Source organism: Lygodium microphyllum, chromosome 1 (genome assembly GCF_053477565.2).
Source record: "Lygodium microphyllum isolate KBCC chromosome 1, Lygodium_microphyllum_v1.1.10, whole genome shotgun sequence".
Taxonomy (NCBI): Eukaryota; Viridiplantae; Streptophyta; class Polypodiopsida; order Schizaeales; family Lygodiaceae; genus Lygodium; species Lygodium microphyllum.
In genome coordinates this window covers 43,989,337-44,009,501 of record NC_141135.1, presented here as the reverse complement: position 1 = coordinate 44,009,501, position 20,165 = coordinate 43,989,337, and the positions used below count along the sequence as shown (strand labels likewise).

The 20,165-nt window shown below is 44.4% G+C and overlaps 1 protein-coding gene across 2 annotated transcripts in view; it reads right to left on the bottom strand.

Annotated features, from left to right (window-relative positions):
- The window catches only part of LOC148041051 (uncharacterized), a 97,372-nt gene that overhangs the window by 16,238 nt on the left and 60,969 nt on the right, over positions 1–20,165 (bottom strand). For both annotated transcript variants that reach the window (XM_087676038.1, XM_087676048.1), the window contains 3 exons: positions 2,611–2,682; positions 2,069–2,164; positions 1,785–1,874 (listed from right to left, as the gene is read on the bottom strand). In XM_087676038.1, the coding sequence (XP_087532164.1) occupies positions 1,785–1,874; positions 2,069–2,164; positions 2,611–2,682 (258 nt within the window). The remainder of the gene's footprint in view (positions 1–1,784; positions 1,875–2,068; positions 2,165–2,610; positions 2,683–20,165) is intronic.

Sequence of the window (20,165 nt, the reverse complement as noted above, 5' to 3'; positions counted from 1 at the left end):
GAATTGTTCATTGTTGCTGCTGGTCATTCAAGGAGCCTGATGAATTGAACATTGACAGAGATAAAGCTCAAAATCTTAGTGTACTTTATCTTTAGTTAATATAAAATAATGAAATACCGCAAGGGGCGCCAATTGTTGGGGCCAATCAAGTGTTGGCTGTCCAAGATTGATTGGTATTTGTAATTATTGCTTGCTGTGATTTGTGATAAATCAGGTCAACTACCACTCTTTCCAAGAAGGAAGGCTAGTTTCAGGCTCCTCATAGCAGCTCACAGCAAGAGGAGACAATATGTTGGTTTGCACAGACGAAGGCATGGTTGAGGAACCAATGGCCTCTAGATGGATAGCTACGCTACAGCCTAGATGCACCTAGTATGCAATCCAGCCCTATAAAGCCTGAACCGAGGCGTCACTATGGGCATTGCATAAAAAGATGTTGACATGACATGGGTATCACAAGAAGAACCACTTTAGTCAAGGATGGTTTTCTACAAGTAGTATCTTCCACACAAAGCAGCACTATTTGGCACAAAGATAGTTAAGTACCATCTTCTCCAGCTTTTTAAGGAGAGTTTCATTATTAGAAGCTAGAGCACAATAAATGGATGTGCTTGTGTCATTTGGCATGAGAATTACTGTAGGCTAGATGCAGCCTAGGCTTGGATAGGACATAGTTTAGGGTGGCATGGGAGGACAGTAATGCAAAAATGTAGCTGATGGAGGTGGAGATAGAGTAGTAGGACTACATATGCAGTGGCTTGCCTATAATTAGATACATAGATGCTACCATGACCTTTTCCACCAGAAGCAAGGTCTCCTGAATTAGATTATGGTATTTCATAAGTGGAAATGCATAGGATGGGGAGCCTCAAGCATGCCAAGACTCAGTATTTCTGCTCCAAGAAAAAGCATTTTGGTGTACAAGACAAGAAAGAACAAACTCTCAGAGACTTCTTCACAGCTCCAGGCTCCATCACTAGTACCAGTTCCACCCAGCAAGCACAAGCAGTGAGTGTATGATAACCCACCTCTGTGACTACATCCCTACAAAGTAAACTCGTTTGAATTAGCTCACTTGTGTAGTTGAAACCCCAAGAAAATGATAACCGAGGTAGCACTCAACAACACACTTAGTATTAAAGATGTGAAACCAAATGTTGCTACTAGTGCATACAGTGGCCTTATATACAAATGAGGACTAGTGTCTCTAGTAAAAGAGTATATGAATGCAGGGTGTTTCCAAGAATAGTCTCTCTGGTCAGGAAGGTGGATAAATTTTAGGAGAAGAATCTGCATCAAAAGATGTTTGTTCACCAGCAACAAGGAGGGAAATGTAATATTAGGAAATGTACTGACAAGAGGTGAATTTGCCCAAAAGTTGCTAGGAACGTGGCTAATGGTTGCATGGGTGAACAATTTATGCTTCCCTTGCTGTATGCAGAAATCAATAGCTCAGCCTGTGGTGCCTGCCCACTAATCTAATGATGTGTTCACAGTCAACTCATGCCTGAGGCATGCCTTAATTAAGTCTGTTTTTATGGAAATGTTCTAATGCTCCAGTCCAAGAAAGTTGGCAGGACAAAATAGGACTTCTATGGCTCAGAATGACCAACTGCACAAAATGTCACATGTCAGAGCATAGAACCAAATTCCTTTAATAGGGACCTATCATACAGACTTCCGTGATCTACAAGCCTTAACAGCTCTACGAAAAGGAAAGAAACTGCACAATAGTACAGTGGTTTCTAATCAGCAAAGAAATTGCAAATAGTAGTCGAAGATACCTGAAGAATGTTAACTGCTGAAAATTTATCAACCATGCATTTCCATTCAACCATTTGTAATTTATAATCTCTTAGAACAGATTCCACTACCTGAAATTGAAATTCAAAATACATATCTGGGTCAGACCTGGTGACTGAAATTTTCACAAATTCAACATAAGAGAAACATATAAATCACACAAACTTTGATTTTCAACGGCTGAAATTTGGTACTACAATTAAAAGTACTGAATCATCGAAAACATGCAGTGAGGATAAAGACAAGAACATGAAGAAATAGCTACCTTAGATGTGAATCTTTCGTCCTCCCAGAAAAATACAAGATTGTCGAACTGTCTAGTTTTCTGTAGCCTTGCCACAAAATCATCAACTTTCACAGTCTGTGCAACAGATATTCTCCCTTGTTAGTCAGTAAGTCATTAAACGTGTATACATGTACACACACAAACGCATTCACACACATTTGAACCAGTATGAGACAGCAAATAACTGATGGAATATAATAACTAAGGATCAGGATACTGGAAAGTGAAATGCTTATTGTACATAGATTGTTCAGCTAGGTAAGGAGTGTAAGTCCTGAGTCAAAGCAGGCATTTGGACAGGTAGCTAAGTGAGATAAGTAACTGAGTTATTCTCTGTTAAGAGCTTTGTATTTTGCTTTCCAAGATGGAAAAAAACTTTCAGAAACCTCAAGTAAATCACTTAGCTACATCATACAGAGGTTTGTTCATCGACAAAATGTTACAAATGTGTCGTAATGTGTGTATAATCCAGTATTGAGAGGATGTCCGATCATTTCATTAGCACACACAAAGAAAAGCACCTGACTGGTTCGAAGTCCTGCAAGATCAATAGGATAGCCAATAACCAAGCCACCAACTTTGTGTTTCTGTATCTGCAAAAGCCCAAATACGAATTGTATGATTATGGACCTGTGGATTTAAGTTGGGCTCACAGGATCTTAACAAGAAGCAATGAGGCAGTTCAATGTTCCATTGGACACTCTAGTCACACAAAGATTTAAGTTAGGTTCACTGGGTTCAAACAAGCAATGGGACAACTCAATGAACAATCCACTGAACACTTTGAGCACACAAGGATATTTGCTGCATGCCAACAACTCATGCATTTTAGTCCAAACAAATGCAAAATCATCTTTTGCGAATCCTGGTTCATCCCTCAATCCCAACCTCCCAACTCTAGTTTTCCGCCTTCATTTTTCATCTGTTTTCTTGGCATGATAACACATCAGCATTACACTAAATTCGCAATTTCATTAATCTCATGACATTTTTAACCTCCCTCCCTCCTTCCATCCCTTCCTCTATTTCTAGGAAAAAAGGCTTTATTGGTTCATATGACAAAATTCCCCGTAATGGATCGATAAGCGATTGAACAAGGTGTTGAGAAACCACTTCTTCAGTTTACACACTTCATTTAGATTCAAACAGGACAGAGTGGTTATCTTCTAAGCTTCGGCTCCATTGTATTAGCTTTTCTTCTCATAGCATGATTCAGTGCATTATCACAGTGTTCTTCTTGTGTTTCTAAGTTTCTCTTCTCTCTCAATGTTTGCCGTACACACTATGTATTGCTCCCCACAAACCCTACTGCCTCTCTGCACTCTCACTTATTTTGACATGGTATCAAAGCACACCTATTATTTTTGATACAAGGAGAACTAGGTACTACTTGTGGGCAGGATGAAACCAACCTTTCTTCCATGGATGGGTGGTAATTCCTTGATTACAACCTAGTTACAACAGCAACAATTATTACAAAACTGATAAATGCAAATTAACTTACAATCTTGGACAATGGATACCCTGTTGGCCCTAATATTGGTGGCCCATTCGGTATTTCTTTAACTTAATTGAAGAAGAAGTTGGTGTGCAATGGGATTTTCCCAATCCCTTTCGGTATTCCAACTCCCCTTGATGTCCAAAATGACCAACAAGTCTTCAATTTGATTTGCCCTTTGATTCGGCACTCAATTGGTCTTCACCCGCTTTTTTTGATGGAGATGGAAAATGCCCCAAATTCATTGATTTGTTGATCCCTTCACTTGAAATTGACTGAAAACAACTTCAGCCCTGTTGAATCCAAGTCTTGGAGGTTCCAATTTTGGCACGTTTCCCGAAGCTGCTGCTAAACCCTAATTTCTGCTACAAATTAGGGCTTGCAACAAATAAATCTAAAATGTCTCAACCTCTGGCAATCTCAATGATGTAATCTTCGAAGCAAGGGTGTAAAAAGGTTGGGAGATGAGAGAGAATGCTGAGGAGAGAGAAAATTCAAACTTTCTTCGTGAAGAACTGAAGGAAATCAGTCATCTACTGCTACTGCCCTATCTCAATAGCTTGTAGATGTCATCACTTGCTGTTGATAGGTCTTGCCTCTGTCCAACCTCTAAATACGTTTCTCACTCTTACATGGGCATTTTTTACAAGTGGCAACCTCCCAAATGGTTTTTCTAACACTTTTCATAGTTAAATATTAATTTTCAGTCTTTAAATACTGAAAATTAATCTAATAATTATTTCGATCCCCCTAAAAAATAATCTAATTGGCCAATAATTAAATTGGCTAGGCAATTTCCATTCCCGAGTGTCTCCGTGCTATCGTTGACTATCAGATTGGCATTAAGTACCATTAAACACCACTTCTCTACTACCACCAAGTGACACTTATAGCCAAATGAATAACCTAGGCCAACAACTGGCACCAGATACCACGAAGTACCTGTGCGGCATAACTTATAAGAGCTTTTGCCTTTGATATCCTGTGATTTCCTAGGGTCTCACGCTCATAAAAAATTTACTCTAACCCCAATTACAGCTCACATATGCAACATTTACTTAACCATGTGATTAAAAATTAATCCACATATTAAGTGAGGTTTCAAAATACATGTCCTCATGACACTAGTTGTCAAAATTGACAACGATATAAGCCATGGCTGAGGTCAATTGTGCTCAAGGATTCCAAAGATGCTCGATACTTTGCCTGCACCTCAATCTCTAGACATGCCACACTACAGTTCTGTTGTATATCTCCCACCTCTAATTGTCTTGTCCATCACTATGATCACTCAACAGTCTAAAGTGGCAATAACAACATGGTTGATTCTCACATCTGATGCCCAAGCTGAAGTGATGCTCCATACTACTATCCCCAAGTGATGTGCTAACATACACCTGAATAAACCAATCGAAGCTCTTTACTAGATCACATGATATCAATCAAAATCTAAAATGAAATGTCTCTTATGTTTATGTGATGACCACATTCGGAATCATTTGTAGGAAGATAATATATTGGTCATGTGCCTAGAGTGAGTTCTCAAAGGGCAAACTATTGTTCAGATACCAAAGGGATAAACTTCATTGTATTCCATTAATTCCTATTTTGGTCTACATTTAAAGCCCCAAAAAGGCTTTACTTGTATCATTTATTAGTGTTTGGGAGCCATTGAAGAGAGTCAGGGCGCCAACTCTAGACAGTTCATTAACTCATGTGCCTATAAATCAGGCATGGGCATTCATCCATCTTCACTTAACTCTCTCATTCATTCATCATTCCCCCATCACACCTTCAGCCTCAGCCCTCTACAATCGTTGTGCTATCCTGGTGGATATCTCAATTCATGATGTTGTCTAGTTGATCGTGATGCCATACCAGAAAGTGATTTTCATTATTCTAGAGGTCAACTTCACACCACCATCAACTGCAAACACTCCATAATGTGTTTTGAGTCCACACAACTACAACATGTTCTTCATCAATTCCACTTATGTGTTTGCTGGTTTCACTCCTCCCTAAACCAATACAATAGATCATCATCATCATTATTGTCTATTTCCAAACCTTGCTACCACCCCAACACCCAAGTGATACTTTCCAACCATTGGCCACTTTATGGAGGCTGTGTTTGCAGCAGATTCAGTCCATCTACAACAGCCTACATCAAATACCTACATTTTTGCATTTTCTTCACTCCCAAAGAGCTGCCCAACAGCCTCCTTGCCAGCAATCATGTGCATCATGCATAATCATCTCCTACCTATGAGCCTCACTCTAAGTCAAATGGGGACATTTAGTCTGTTGTGTGTTTTTGACGGAGGAGGCAGCTCTATGTAGAGCATGCATTTTTTTTTAAATCAAGTTTTGGGTGCTTTCGCACTGGTTGGTTGTTTGCTAGCATTTATTGCCCCTATGGGAGCAAGTCAGCCAATTTGGGCCGGTGCTGGTATTTATATGCAGCCCCCACAATTAGCATATCATTCTATCTTGAAGTTTCCAACACACTCCCACACCCAAGTCATTCCTCTATCTTCTGATGCTGTCATTTGTCATCAACCTGATCTGGTGCCCACATAGTTGCCAAGAAACCTGTTTCATAAGGTTAAGAAACTCGTTTCATAAATGTATGAAACACCTAGCTTTCACGAGTGCCATACCCTAAATGACTTGGGACTTTTGTAATCATCGTTTATCATGGATTTATTTAACACGTCGATATGGATATTGGCATTGATTGCCAAAGTCTTGTTTTGAGTTGTTACCCATGATGGTTGTATATATTGATGGCTCCTTTTACAGCTGAAGTTGATGTTGGACATGGATAGTGGATTGGACCAAGGTGCATGCAAATATTGATGCTATGTTCAATGTTCATTTGCATTGTATAGAATAATAAATAATGTCAATCTGTTTTTTCTACGCCACATGAGTCATATAGTATATGTATATAGAACTTTCATACTATTTTTCATCTCAAATGAAACCCGTTACTAACATTTTGCGAAACTTGTATGAAACCTGTTTCATTTATTCCATTTCAAAAACCCTTGGCAACACACATTGGGCTGCGTGCAAGGACTCGTCAATCCTTATATTCAGCTTTCTTTCAAAGTTCAATGCAAATTTTCTTCTTCCATTCTCTTCCTTCATTGCAATCTTTCTCTTCCCTTCTCTCTCCGTGTTTGTGTTTCCTCTTCTATTGCGCACTCTCACATAGTATCATTGCCAAAGTGAGGACTTCTACGAAATCTTTCTCTTCCCTTCTCTCTCTGTGTTTATGTTTCCTCTTCTGTTGCACACTCTCACATGGTATCATTGCCAAAGTGAGGACTTCGAGGTTATACGAAGAGGATACCACACTCAACTTGCTGTTTGGAGCCGATCTATCATGAAGAACGCAGATTTTTTGCATTGTTTAAGCCTTCTATGAAGTATGCAAGCAACTACAACTTGTTTTAGGAAAGTGTAGCTGATTTTTGCTCCATTTGGGCATCTTGACACCAAAATGAAAATTTTCTTAGTGTGTTTGCAACTTTGCAAAGATGGATTACAACCGATTCGATGCTTTGGACGATTCCGAAGAGGAGCTTCTCCCTTCTTCTCCTGAGAGGTGATCACACCATTGCAAAAAGCAATTCAAAGTTCAACATTCAAAGCCTCATTCGCACTTTGTTAGGTCAAGAAGATCTAAGTCCCCCTTCTCCCCCCTCCTCTCCATATTTCTCGTACAACACGTACCTCCAACCCTTCGATAGCCGTGATGGCACCTCCTGTTCCAAGTGCCCGTGCTTCCTTCCTTAACAAAATAAGGTCAACTTGATTGGTTGAACTAGTTTCTTTGGTCATGTAAAGCGGAGTAAATCCTCAACACCTTTGATCTTTAGGATTTTGTTACCATCCCTATTCCCCATTCAGTGGAGAATCCCCGCATTGGTTCTACAATTGACCAAGGCGCTCTATGGGATCAACTCAACTCTAGAGCACGGTCTTTCCTTTTCATGAGCTTACAAGATTCTGTCCTTATCGATGTGCAAACTTTGAACCACAATACAAGTGTAGACAAAGTTAGCCTCTCTCTACCATCAAAAGACCTTTTCCCACCACATCACACTAGAGAAGAAACGTCAAGTGCTATCAGTTGATCATTTCCCTTCTATGCAAAAGCACATCAATCAAACGGAGGACATGCAAGATAAGCTTGCATCCCTATCTTTGGCAACCCACATCAGCTGACCACGAGCTGCCTTCTAAAAATACTCAACTAGGTGGCCAAACCGAGCATGCCAAAGCTCAGTCTAAGTCTGTAAAGAAAGAAGTAGAGAAAAAAAGGCAAAAGAAACCACATCTTGTAGACTCCATTCTCCTCATGTCCTATACATAAAGAACCTATCGAGATGCACCATCAAGAACTCGAAAGAAGTCCTTATCAAACTCAACTATCAAACCAAGAGCACAAATCTTACTCACTGAAAGGAGATGATACCCTAGACCCGGCACATAGAGCACCTCTGATGTGTAAGCACCGCCTTGCCTATCCAATATTAGTTGCATATCACCCTCGCCTTTGATGGGGACGAAAAAACTATCACCTATAAGGATTTTCCCATGCATCAAACGCACACAGGCGATCCCATCTGAAAAAGGAGTATTGTGGTGAGAAGAGCCACTATCCACAATCCACTCACGAGATTGTAGGGCCATCATCGTTGCATCAATGGCCGTCAAACGAACATCCTCTATCACCTCCAAATGGAGGAAGGCAGCCGATGAAGGAGCAACCACTGCTCCTAAGTTCTTTATAGTCTTCTCCTTCTTGGTGTCCTCCTTGTCCTTCGCGAGGCAATCTTTCTTCCAATGACTCGTCTTGCCACAGATGTGGCAAGTCGTCTCCTTGGCTTTGTCCTGTTTGGACTTCTTGTCCTTCTTCTTCTTTTTCTTCTTGTTCTTCCCCTTCTGTGGGGAAGACCGCCGACCAGTCAGCCTCCGACTTAGGAGCATGCCAACCTTTGAGTTGTTCCTCTTGGTCTAAGACTATAGGAACCAACTCCTCCCACTTTAAGAGCCTTTGTCCATCCTAAAGCAATCAAGGTGAAACAGAATGCGCTAAATCAAGGCGGTAACTCAAAAAGAAACATCATCGCCATGTCCTCCAAGGTAATTGCCTTCCCTGCGTTCCGAACCTGCATCTACAATTGCCAAAGCTTATTGACATGCTCCACATAGAAGAAGACTTGTTAGGACTCAAAGTCCTCATCTGAACCTCCAATGACACCCCCTTCATTATGGTCATCCAATTGTACATTTAATCAAGATCCAACAATATCTCTCAAGCCACTATCAAGTGCTCAATGTGAGCAATGACAACTAAAGTGCAAGAGAGAAAGAGGAAAGAATGGATACACGCATTCAATTTGTCCCAATGTGCCTATACCTTCATCAACTCAGCTTTCTCATCTGCAAAAATCTTGGAGACATCACAGGCTATAGGATGGTCTACAACCTCAATCACCAGCTCCACCAAATCATAAGACTCCAATATGGTAAGTATCATTATGTGCCAAGTGCAGTAATTCTCCCCATCAAACTTTTGATCTGAAGGAAGAACCGGTAACATAAGGACCTTGCAGTCCATAATAGCTTGAAACTCTGCATCAATTTTAGTTGATATTGTAAATGGAATGACCTCCACAAAAACAAGGGCAGTACCCTTTAACTACACGCACAATGCCAGTGCCTACTAGGGCTTTCTCCACTCGTCCTCAAATGCCTACTAGGGCTTCCTCCACTCGTCCTCAAAGAGTTTCATCCACCAGAGGTGATGAAAACTCAAAATCTGCTTCAAACGGCTGAAAACACAACCTTTTCTCCTTCACCAACAACAATGACCTGCAAAAAACAGCAACTTTGCCCCTTCTCCGCACTGTACCTGTTCCTCTCAGCCTCCAAAGGCCGAAAACACAAACTTTTGTCACAAAGAATACTCCTAATCAGGTCTACCCACGATCGATCAGCTCTTCTAAACTACTCTGATACCATGTCAAAGTGCAAGGAATGTGGAACCGTATGGACAAGACTGAAAGACCATCAGCACAAGAGAAGAGGGAGAGAGAAAAGAGATGGAAGAACGCAAAAATATGCAGTCAATGAATGCTGAAATGAACAGGGCAGATTTACAAAGGTTGTCGGTGTATCTCCTCAAGCCAGATCTCTCTCACCAAACCTTTAAAAAAAAGTGAGAAAGGCATGCTGCACAAGTGCTATAAATAGCACAAAAAGAATGCATCAAAATAAACAGGTCGGCCAGCCAAATCTGGCCGATTGCTGCCAAATCTGGAACCACTAAACTGGCCGCCATAAATGTTGCAATAAATGTGATCTAGTCAGACTGCCTACGTGGCACTGAACTGCCCGCTGAAACTGCCCAGGCAGTGGCACCTGCTGAAAAGGATGCCCAAATAGCTCTGAGAAAACTGACTGAACCAACTGTGTCTTGAGAATGCTAGTCTAAGGGATGACTAATCTCTAACAGAGTTTTCCTTACTTTCAAGAGTGGCTACAAATGCTTGATAATTCATAGTAATATTGGAGCGATTGACCCATGACTACTCCTCTTGCAATAACCATGAAACCAACTCATCAATGCATGTACCGAGCAAGCAAACTGTAGTGGCAAACTCTGATATGACTCAGGTAGACTGGCTAAGACAGTAGAAATAAGAGATGCACTTGGGATAATCTCATCAATATTAGCAAGCTACTCTCAAAGGTCCTTGACCTGAGTAATATATACATCAACTTAATCACCTTCAGTCATATGCTATATCATAAGCTGTAGTGCAAATAGGCAACATACGCCTCATTATGTACATGATACAAAGAGGCAAGTAAATCCCAAGCATCATTGGCCGTTGTCTACAACTGAACACGCAGAATGACCCATCTCTGATCAATGTGTATGCTTGGTAATTTTGTCCATCCCCTCTCATTGATTAGGAGTGGGAGGAGAAGGAGCTGGTGTTGACGATCCACTAGTCATTGAATACCAACTGGATGAACATGCATCATTCTATGCAACATGGCCTGCAAGCCTTCTCATAGTACTAATTACATAACCCCAAAGCCATTTTGCAACCAAGACATGTCTCATAATGTACACCCACATGGGATAGTTGGTTCCATCCAACTTGTCATCATTGTCACACATGTTGAGCAAGTCATTCTGAGCTTGCATGATATCTGTTGCCCAAAAACTATCTATGGAGATAGCAAAATAAAGTAAACATACATCTCAATAGAAAAACTTACAAATGTCAACTAATGTCAAACAAATGTGGCAAATATAAGGTGGATCAAGTTCAAATGTCCACATGCAATGTATAGGATACTAAATTTGATCCAAATTGGTGAAATTTAAAAAAACCCCAATCTAGAGGTGAATCAAGCAAGAAATTGAAGCCGAACACAAAAGGCCACAAATTTTGACAAGAAATTTAAATTTCTAGTTTGAAAACCCTAATTTTTTTGCAGGAATCAAGGCTAGCACTGCTAACAACAAACAGGTAATATGCATGAGACCAAGGCGGCAAAACCCAAGCAGCACATGTCAAGTGATGATATATCTACCAAGGCGGCATGCAAAGGTAGGGGTGGCAGTATGCAGGCAACATGCAAGTGGCATGCATATGAGGCATGCACAAACACAAGCAATATGCGCAAGCAACACACGAGTAGGAGGCAATCAACGAGCTGCCCACAAGGGTGTGCAAGCATACAACGCAATGCGCAAGCGCACAAGGTGGCACATACAAGAGCAAAGGTGATGCAGAGGCAGCATGTGTAGAGGCAAAGGTGACGGCCCTATTGCAAGGGCAACAACGGCAACACCAGGGGCTGTAGTTGGGGTTTGTAGAAACTTTAACCCTAACTACGCAAGCTGCAATGCAAAGTGAAAAGCCCAATGTTGTTGGGAGCAAGGGCTAAAGAGCTCGAGACGGCCAGAATGAAAATCAATTTTGATGCCACTATTGGATCTATTGGATCGGCCAACACTCAGCCACATGCCTGCATGCGCACACAGTCACAATGAACAAAGAATAGGGAGAGAGGATAAAGAACGTCCGAATGTCATATCCCCTACGTGAGAATTAATTAATTAAAGTACAAACCCTAACAAGAGTCGCTCTTCATGCTCCAAAACAAGCAGAGCTAACTCTTTCCATAGAAGAGTTTCCCAAACTTTGGAGGTAAGCAAGCTAGTATAGAAGACATCATCATACTAGGGAGATGGCAATTGAGTAAGGAGAACTGTCGCCATGTTGGCATGTTCTCTAATGAGATCATCGTACCAAGGGATGGAAGCTCATCCCGCATGTTCTCGATCTTGTTAATGCAATCCTGTATAGAAGGGGAATCGTCAACAAAAAGCATCCAAAGTTTCTTCTCTATGGTGATGCAATGGGCAAATGTCTTCTAATGATAGAGAGAAGAGGGCTTTATCCACACCTCCCTATAACCCACATTCTACACATATGCACCAAGACAAAATCCTACAGACTCATAAAGATAAAAGCTCATGGTCTAGAATTAAGTCGATCCCAAGGGTTGTTTGATCCATCATAGAACCAATGCGGGGATCCTCCACTAGACGAGGGATTAGGATAGTAACAAACTCCCATGAGTTAAATGTGAAGGATGCACTCCAATTTACAAGACCAAAGGGAGTAGTTTACACCATCAAGTTGATCTTCTTTGGGGAGAGAAGGAAGCACGGGTACTTGAACAGAAGGTGCCATTCAGGGCCCTACGAGAAGCTGCAATATGGACCTTGTGAGAAACATGTAGAAAAGTAGGGGGAAGAAGGGTGCTTCGATCTTCTCAATCTACCAGAGCGAGGATATGGCTTTGAACATCAACTTTTGTGTCGCTCCTCACAACAATATGACTTATGGGACCGCCTATCAAAGAAAGACTAAATGGTCTCCTCATTTGAGTCATCAAACTGGTGGTACTCCATAATTCTTCAAAAGAACATGCAAACACACAAGAACTGCTACATTTGGATTGTGGGCTCTCAAACGAAGGGAAAATCAGCTACATCTTGCACCACAAAGTTGTAGATGCCTCGTACACTTCATAAAAGGCCTAAACAAGGCAGAAAATATGTGTTCTTCACAAAAAATTTGATCCAAAGAGCAACCTAAGTGTGATCTTCTCTTCATGGAACTTGCAAGTTTGCACTTTCGCTCTAATACCATATGAGAGAGCCCAATGGAAGAGAAACACAAACATGGAGAGAGAGGAGAAGAGAAAGATTGCAATGAAATAAAAGAATGAAGTGATAAATCTGCACTGAATCTGAAGAAAGCTCAATACAATGAATGGACCGATCAGATCTTGTAAACATCCAAAGGCTTCAATGAGGGTACTGGATCAGGCTGATGACAAATGGCAACATTGGAAGATGGGAGGAGTATCACAAACATCAAATTATGCTGGAAACCTACAGAAGATGAATGACCAGCCAACTGGAAGCAGCTATAAATGGCTGAATATGCCAAAACTGCTGCCTAGAGGAGCCATAGATGCTGGTGACTGGTCGTCAACTATTAAATAAGCAAGAAAATGCTGATTGCAATTAGGAAGTGCAGGTCACCCTCGGCCAGTGTGAACGCAGCCTCCTGCCACTACAAAGAAATACAGTGGTGCTGGAAAATAATCTCAGCCAGTGTGAACACACAAAACCAACTAAAAAAGAAATGCATTGTAATGCACGCTCGAGAAAGAGCTGCCTCCTCCATCAAAACGCATGACAAATAGTCATGTCCTACTTGAGCGCCCAATGGAAGAGAAACACAAACATGGAGAGAGAGGAGAAGAGAAAGATTGCAATGAAATAAAAGAATGAAGTGATAAATCTGCACTGAATCTGAAGAAAGCTCAATACAATGAATGGACCGATCAGATCTTGTAAACATCCAAAGGCTTCAATGAGGGTACTGGATCAGGCTGATGACAAATGGCAACATTGGAAGATGGAGGAGTATCACAAACATCAAATTATGCTGGAAACCTACAGAAGATGAATGACCAGCCAACTGGAAGCAGCTATAAATGGCTGAATATGCCAAAACTGCTGCCTAGAGGAGCCATAGATGCTGGTGACTGGTCGTCAACTATTAAATAAGCAAGAAAATGCTGATTGCAATTAGGAAGTGCAGGTCACCCTTGGCCAGTGTGAACGCAGCCTGCTGCCACTACAAAGAAATGCAGTGGTGCTGGAAAATAATCTCAGCCAGTGTGAACACACAAAACCAACTAAAAAAGAAATGCATTGTAATGCACGCTCGAGAAAGAGCTGCCTCCTCCATCAAAACGCATGACAAATAGTCATCTCCTACTTGTGAGCCTCAATTTGAGTTAGATAGGGACATTAGGAGCTCTGACATTCAATTTGTCATATGTTTTGACAAAGGAGGCAGCTCTTTCTAGAGCATACATTACAATGCATTTATTTCTTAGTTGGTTTTAGGTCACCTATCAAAATAAGATCATCCACATAAAGCACGAACAACACGTGCCCTCCAGCTGAGGTGTGGACATTGAACTGGAGATCGGAAGAGGAACATCGATACCCCAACATCACTTAGAGGAACAAGTCTATCTTCTCATTCCAAGCACGTGGAGCCTCTTTGAGGCCATAAAGGGTCTTCTTCAACCTATACACCTGTCCATCTCATTAGGAAAAGCGAGGAGCCTGCTCAACATAGATCTCCTCCTTCAAATCACCATTTAGCAGGCAAACTTCACGTAAAGCTAATAAACCGACCATCTCCTATGGTTGGCTAAGGCAAGAACAGCTCTAATGGTAGCCATCAGAGCTGTAGGTGCAAAGGTGTCATGGAAATCCAACCCTAGCTACTGTGCAAAGCCCTTTGCATTGAGCCGCACCTTGTGCTTATCTAGAGTATTATCACTGCGATACTTGGCCTTGAAGATCCATCTTACACCAATCAACTTCCTATGAACGAGCCGAGGCACAAGATCCCAAGTGCCATTCTACTCAATAGCATCCAACTCCTCCTCCATAGCCTTCTTCCAATGTTATGACTGCAAAGCTTCCTTTACGGATGTGGATTCCCTATCCTGTAAGCATAGGTCATCAAATAATAGTTAGTACAAACACGCTCAGTAGTATGTGCCTGGTTACAATGATTCATTCAAGTATAGTGCAGCTCCTGCCCATCACGCTACTACCCCACCATCGCGCCCAGCTTTCTGCCCCATTTCCCCACCTTGCTAACCCCGTCGCACGCTGCCCCCCCCCCCCCCGCCAAGCAATCCTCCTCCTCGTGCCTCCCCGCCATGCTGCCTCTGCCTTATCCCCCCCGCCTTGCTGCCCCCTTGCCAAGAAATTTCCTGCGCTGCTCCCCCACCTGTTACCACCTCCTCTGCGCTGCCCCCCGTCTCCTTTGCCCTACGGTCCCATCCAGTAGGCCCCCCACCTGCGCTGGTCCCGTCCGTGCCGTCTAGCGCCTCCCCCACCGCCAGAAATCAGCATCTGCCCCTCTTTGCCATCGCTCCCCCCCAATTGCTGCTCCCTCCATTTGCAGCAACACTCCCCACCTCCGGTAGCACAACAGCAAGATTGGTAGGTTCTCAATAGGGATGCGCAATGGAAACCTTTGATCAGACGCCAATGCATTCTACGAGTGCCCCCCAGTCAAACACCTTGCGCATCGTCCTCTCTAAGGCTTATGTTGATGTCTAGTGCATTGATTTGTATGCTCATGTGAAGTATTCAATTAGATCGGATGAGCAACACTTGAGATAGTGAAATCCTCCAGCTATTCCACACAGCTGGAGCTGAAAGAAATTGCAATCTTTGGTCAGGTCGTAGGACACTCCCCATCTAGGGCCCAGCTTCGGGATTGGCTTCACTCCATGTTGCGCAATGGCACAACGCAAATCGCGGAGGTAGTTCTCATGGGTCAAGGGATCTTCATGGTTCGACTCACCTCTATGGACGCAACCCATGAGCTAGTGGATAGCTCACCTTATGCCTCCACGAAGGGGGTCATCTACATGGTTCCCTGGAACAATGGCTTTGTAGTGGAGGAATTTGCGCTCCACAACAAGTTTCTTAGACATCCGGTCACCTTACTATTCCCCAGCTAGCGGTAGAGTATCGTCAATTAGTGACTTTGGACGGCTCTTTGGCACAGTTCTTCCTACCTCCTTCGCAGATGCAATGACAACCGCAAGAGTCCCAAAGGTTAGGTGGTTGTGAAAGATACAATGAACATATCAAAGTTTCTAGAGATTGAGGTAGGCGGACACTACTTCAAGTAGCAAGTTATTGTCACTGGGCAGCCAGGGCAGTGCCTACGATGCCATGACTTTGGGCATCAGGCAATAGATTGCATGCGCTTCGGAGCCAAGGCGGCTCCATCGATAGGCACGCAGGTGGATGATGACGGCTTTACATGGGTCCAACGATGACAGAGAGAAAGATGGCGAGGGGGGCCTTAGTCAGCCCCTAAGACACAGCCACAGCAAAAGAGAGCAGGAAGGCGAGTGAGGGACCCCCTGCAGAGCACCCCGCAACCCCCCCCCCCCCCCCCCCCAACCTCCTCCCACCTGGCAGAATCACAACCTCCACATCCACCACCCATGGAGGCATCATAGGCTACCTCACCCGAGATCCCACAGTCCCCACACCCACCACCCCCCCTCCTCATGGATCCCAACCCCAACCCTAGCCCATAGCCTCCCCCTTCCAAGGCCACCGGTCCCCCCCCCCCCCCCCCACACCTACCTCATACCGCCGATCACCCCACCATCCCTTGATCTTCCTCCTCCCCACCATCTCTCCCTAATCCTCACCCAATACAGGTAATCCCCTTCCCCTTCCCACAGGAGATGACGAGCCTCATACGCCTATATCCTTCCCTCCAGCAGCCTTGCCCCCCCCCACCCCACACAGCCACCAACTCATTTGTCCCTACCACCCATCACACTTTCTCGAGACAGGCACAATTGTTACCACAGGAGTTCTTCCGCAGTGGTCTGTGGTCTTACTTGAGAGTTGTGAAGCGCGGAGAGTTTCCACTACCTCTGGAGGTGGGGATCTACATGGTCCGCAAGTCAAGGAGCGGCAAGGTCCATTTACTAGCACCACTGAATGGACCAAAATATGCTTTCTTCCTTCAAACCTCTCATGCAAGAAACTGGACGATAACACAGATAGAGGAGGAGGTGAAGGGCCAGGTGGCAAACCACATCTCCCAATGGATGAGAGAAGGAGGACTAGCACTCTTTTCCCAGCAATGGCCAGGCTGCATGATGGACATTAACTAGTGGACTAGAGCCAAGGTCCCACACCTGATAATTATTTTTCGAGCCCCTCCACAGTGGAGAGCACCGGCGGATGTGATCAAGTGGGCCCTGGCACAAGCTACCCGTTTCTGCCAATGTACAGAGTCACGCCTCTCAAGATGGCTAATAGATACCCTTGCGGTACCGCCTGGAGCATCTATTACCCCCATGGTCCCTACCCGAGGGCCACCATGGGGGAACGGAGTTCACCCTCCAGACCTGCAGCAAAGCGTATTCACATGCCCCATAGCTCTTCTTCTTCATCAGCAGCTTCCACACTGAGCAGATGCCTGTTCGGTCAGTCACTGGCATCCCTATGAGTCTACATCTAGCATCCTGGAATGTGAATAGCCTACACTACAGTGGGGCACGTGGTTCACGGAAGTTGATTGTTCGGCAGGAGTTGCAGCCTGCCCTCGCCCGACGGATCGACATCTTACTTCTGCAAGACCACAAGCTCACCCCCGCCCAGGCCCATCAGGTAGGGAAGGTACTCCCAAGCACTTCACACACGTACTGGGAGTACTCCATCAGTGCCCACCACAGGAGCAGAGGTGTATGTACCTCTATTGGCCCGAGCCTCACAGCTTGCGCACGTGACCACAGGGCGATTATGACAAGGAGGTTCCTATGGATCAGATTGGATATTGGGGACTCCTGCCTTGGAGTCCTCAATGTTTATGCCCCTATTGAGGTTAGGGCACGCAACAAGTTCTGGGTGGAGATCGCAACAAGACTCCCAAAGGTATACCCTTGGATTGTTGGAGGAGACTTCAACAACCTAGAGGCCTTAAGAGGACCAACAGGGCAAAGGCAAAGATTACCAGGTTATGGCAGGGGAGGAGCAGGAGGCATGGGAGGTCTTCCTCCTTGCAATAGGAGCACGTGATGCTTGGTGGGACCCACCTTTCCAAAGAGGGATAGGTCGTTAGACTTCTCCTAGGGATACAAGTGTCTCGACGGAGTTCTTTTGGAGCGGCTGGATAGGTTCTATGTGGAAGAGTGGGGGTGCTCTTGTAGAGGCCAGATAGGGCAGTTGGCTAGCACCACTTTGTCTAATCACTGCCTAGTCCTCCTTACACTTGATACTCCAATTTCAGCCCTGGACACGTGATTCTATCGAATCCCTCACTCGATCTACAGGAGGGAGGAGGTGAGGAGGAAAATTGAGTAGCTCTGGACTAGGGAGTAAGATAGGAGGGACCAGAATGCAGAGGGGGTTGCAGAGGTCCTGGCCGAGTCAAGCAGGATCTGCCACGAGGCAACCCTACAGGCCAGGCAGCAGAGCTAGGAGTCGAAGAGAGCACTCCAGGCGAGACCTAGCAACCACACAAAGACTACTCCAAGAGACACTAGGGGATCCCACTCTCCACACACAGAAGGTGCGTGCACGGGAAGCCCTCGCTGGTCTAAAGGATAGGTGCTCAGAGTTTTCCTTCCATACCTCAGCAACCTTTTGCGCGCGGAAGGAGGACACGATATGCAGGGAGTTTTTCCAAGTGCATCAGCCTCACACCTCAAGAGATCAGATTTGCAACCTCCGTGATCATTATGGGAGGATTCGCTCTAGCCCAGATGAGGTGATGGAGATTGCCGTTGACTACTACAGACACCTTTTTCAACAAAAAGCAGTCTCAACCAGAGGACAACACTGTAGACAACAGGTCTGGGACCACATTCCATCCCTTGTCACAAAGGAGATGGGACGCTCCCTCCTAAACCCCTTCACAGAGAAGGAATTAGAAGAGGCTTTCCATGCACAGAACGGGCCGAAATGCTCGGGAGAGGATAGTCTTGCTAAGGCCTTCTTCACTACCTACTAGGAGGTGGTGCAAGACCCCCTACTACTGGCCTTTCAAAAGATCTTCAACTCAAGACAGATGCCAGGGAGTCTGTCAGCAGGTCTTATCGGTATCCTCCCCAAAGGGGGAGACCAGTTGGAGCTATCCCAGTGGAGACCGATCATCAAGTTGTAAGTGGCCTATAAGGAACTGGCCAAGATGATCGGTAGGCAACTCCGCCCCGTGCTTCCAGACATCATTCATGACACACAGACAAGTTTTGTCTAGGATAGGAGCATCCTAGACAATGTCTTCACCTTCTTCGAGGCAACGGAGTAGGCCCAGTACAATGGTCAAGGATTGGCTGTACTTCTCCTAGACTTCGAGAAAGCCTATGACACGATTGACTGGAACTTCTTAGAGGGCACCATGGTGAGGTTGGGCTTCCCCCAAGCATGGATCTGCAAGGTTTCTGCACTTTACAGATTGGCTACCAGCAGGGTTCTAATAGGTGACAGGAGGGGGGAGGAGTTTCGGTTGGATAGATCAGTTCGGCGGGGATGTCCTCTTGCCCCGTATGTATTCCTACTCTTTGCAAAGGCAATGTCCTACTTCCTCCAGTCACGTGTGAGCGGGCTACGTGGCCTTCGACTTCTGATGAGGGAGGAGACGGAGCTGTTAGATTCAAATCATGCAGATGATACTGCCCTTTATGTTGAGAAACCCTTCACCCGAAGTTTGCGTTTTTGCATTTCTGTGTTTTGCATTTAGGGCTTGCAAGCCCAAAAAGGGGCACCATCCTAGACTGACTATGCCTATTTATAGGCCACTCTCTCATTCATTCCTAACGGCTGCTTCATTCAGTCCATCACCTATTCTCTCCAGCCTCTCCACTACCCTCACACCCCTTCAGGAGGACATTGTTGTTCGCGGTTCGTGGTTGTCTTCATCATCTTCCTTGTGCTACGCCACCCTTGTTCCCTTGTATCACATTCACTCCATGATTCGCAACTTCATCATTACATTCATCAAAGTTTTTTCTCTCTTCTCTTCTCTTCTCCATGTTTGCCGAGTTCACTCCATGTTCCTCCCCGCAAACCCTACTGTCTCGTTGGTACGTCATCTTTTGACATGGTATTAGGGTTGGATCTGCTCACCCAGCAACAAAGATCCTCCACTCCAGTGAAGGCAAAGACTGGTGGCGGGTTTGGCATCCACTTCACTTCTTCTTCCGCTGCATCAAAATCTCGTTTTTGCATATTTCAGGTGTTTTCAGCTTGCTGCCCACACCCCTTCCGCGGAGGACATTGCAGTCTCAGCTATCCCTTGCTTTCATTTACAATCCGGCGCATGTTTCCAGCCTTCCACCCGCAGTTTGCAGCTATTTACAGCAGAACGACTGTTGCTGATCACTCTCCAT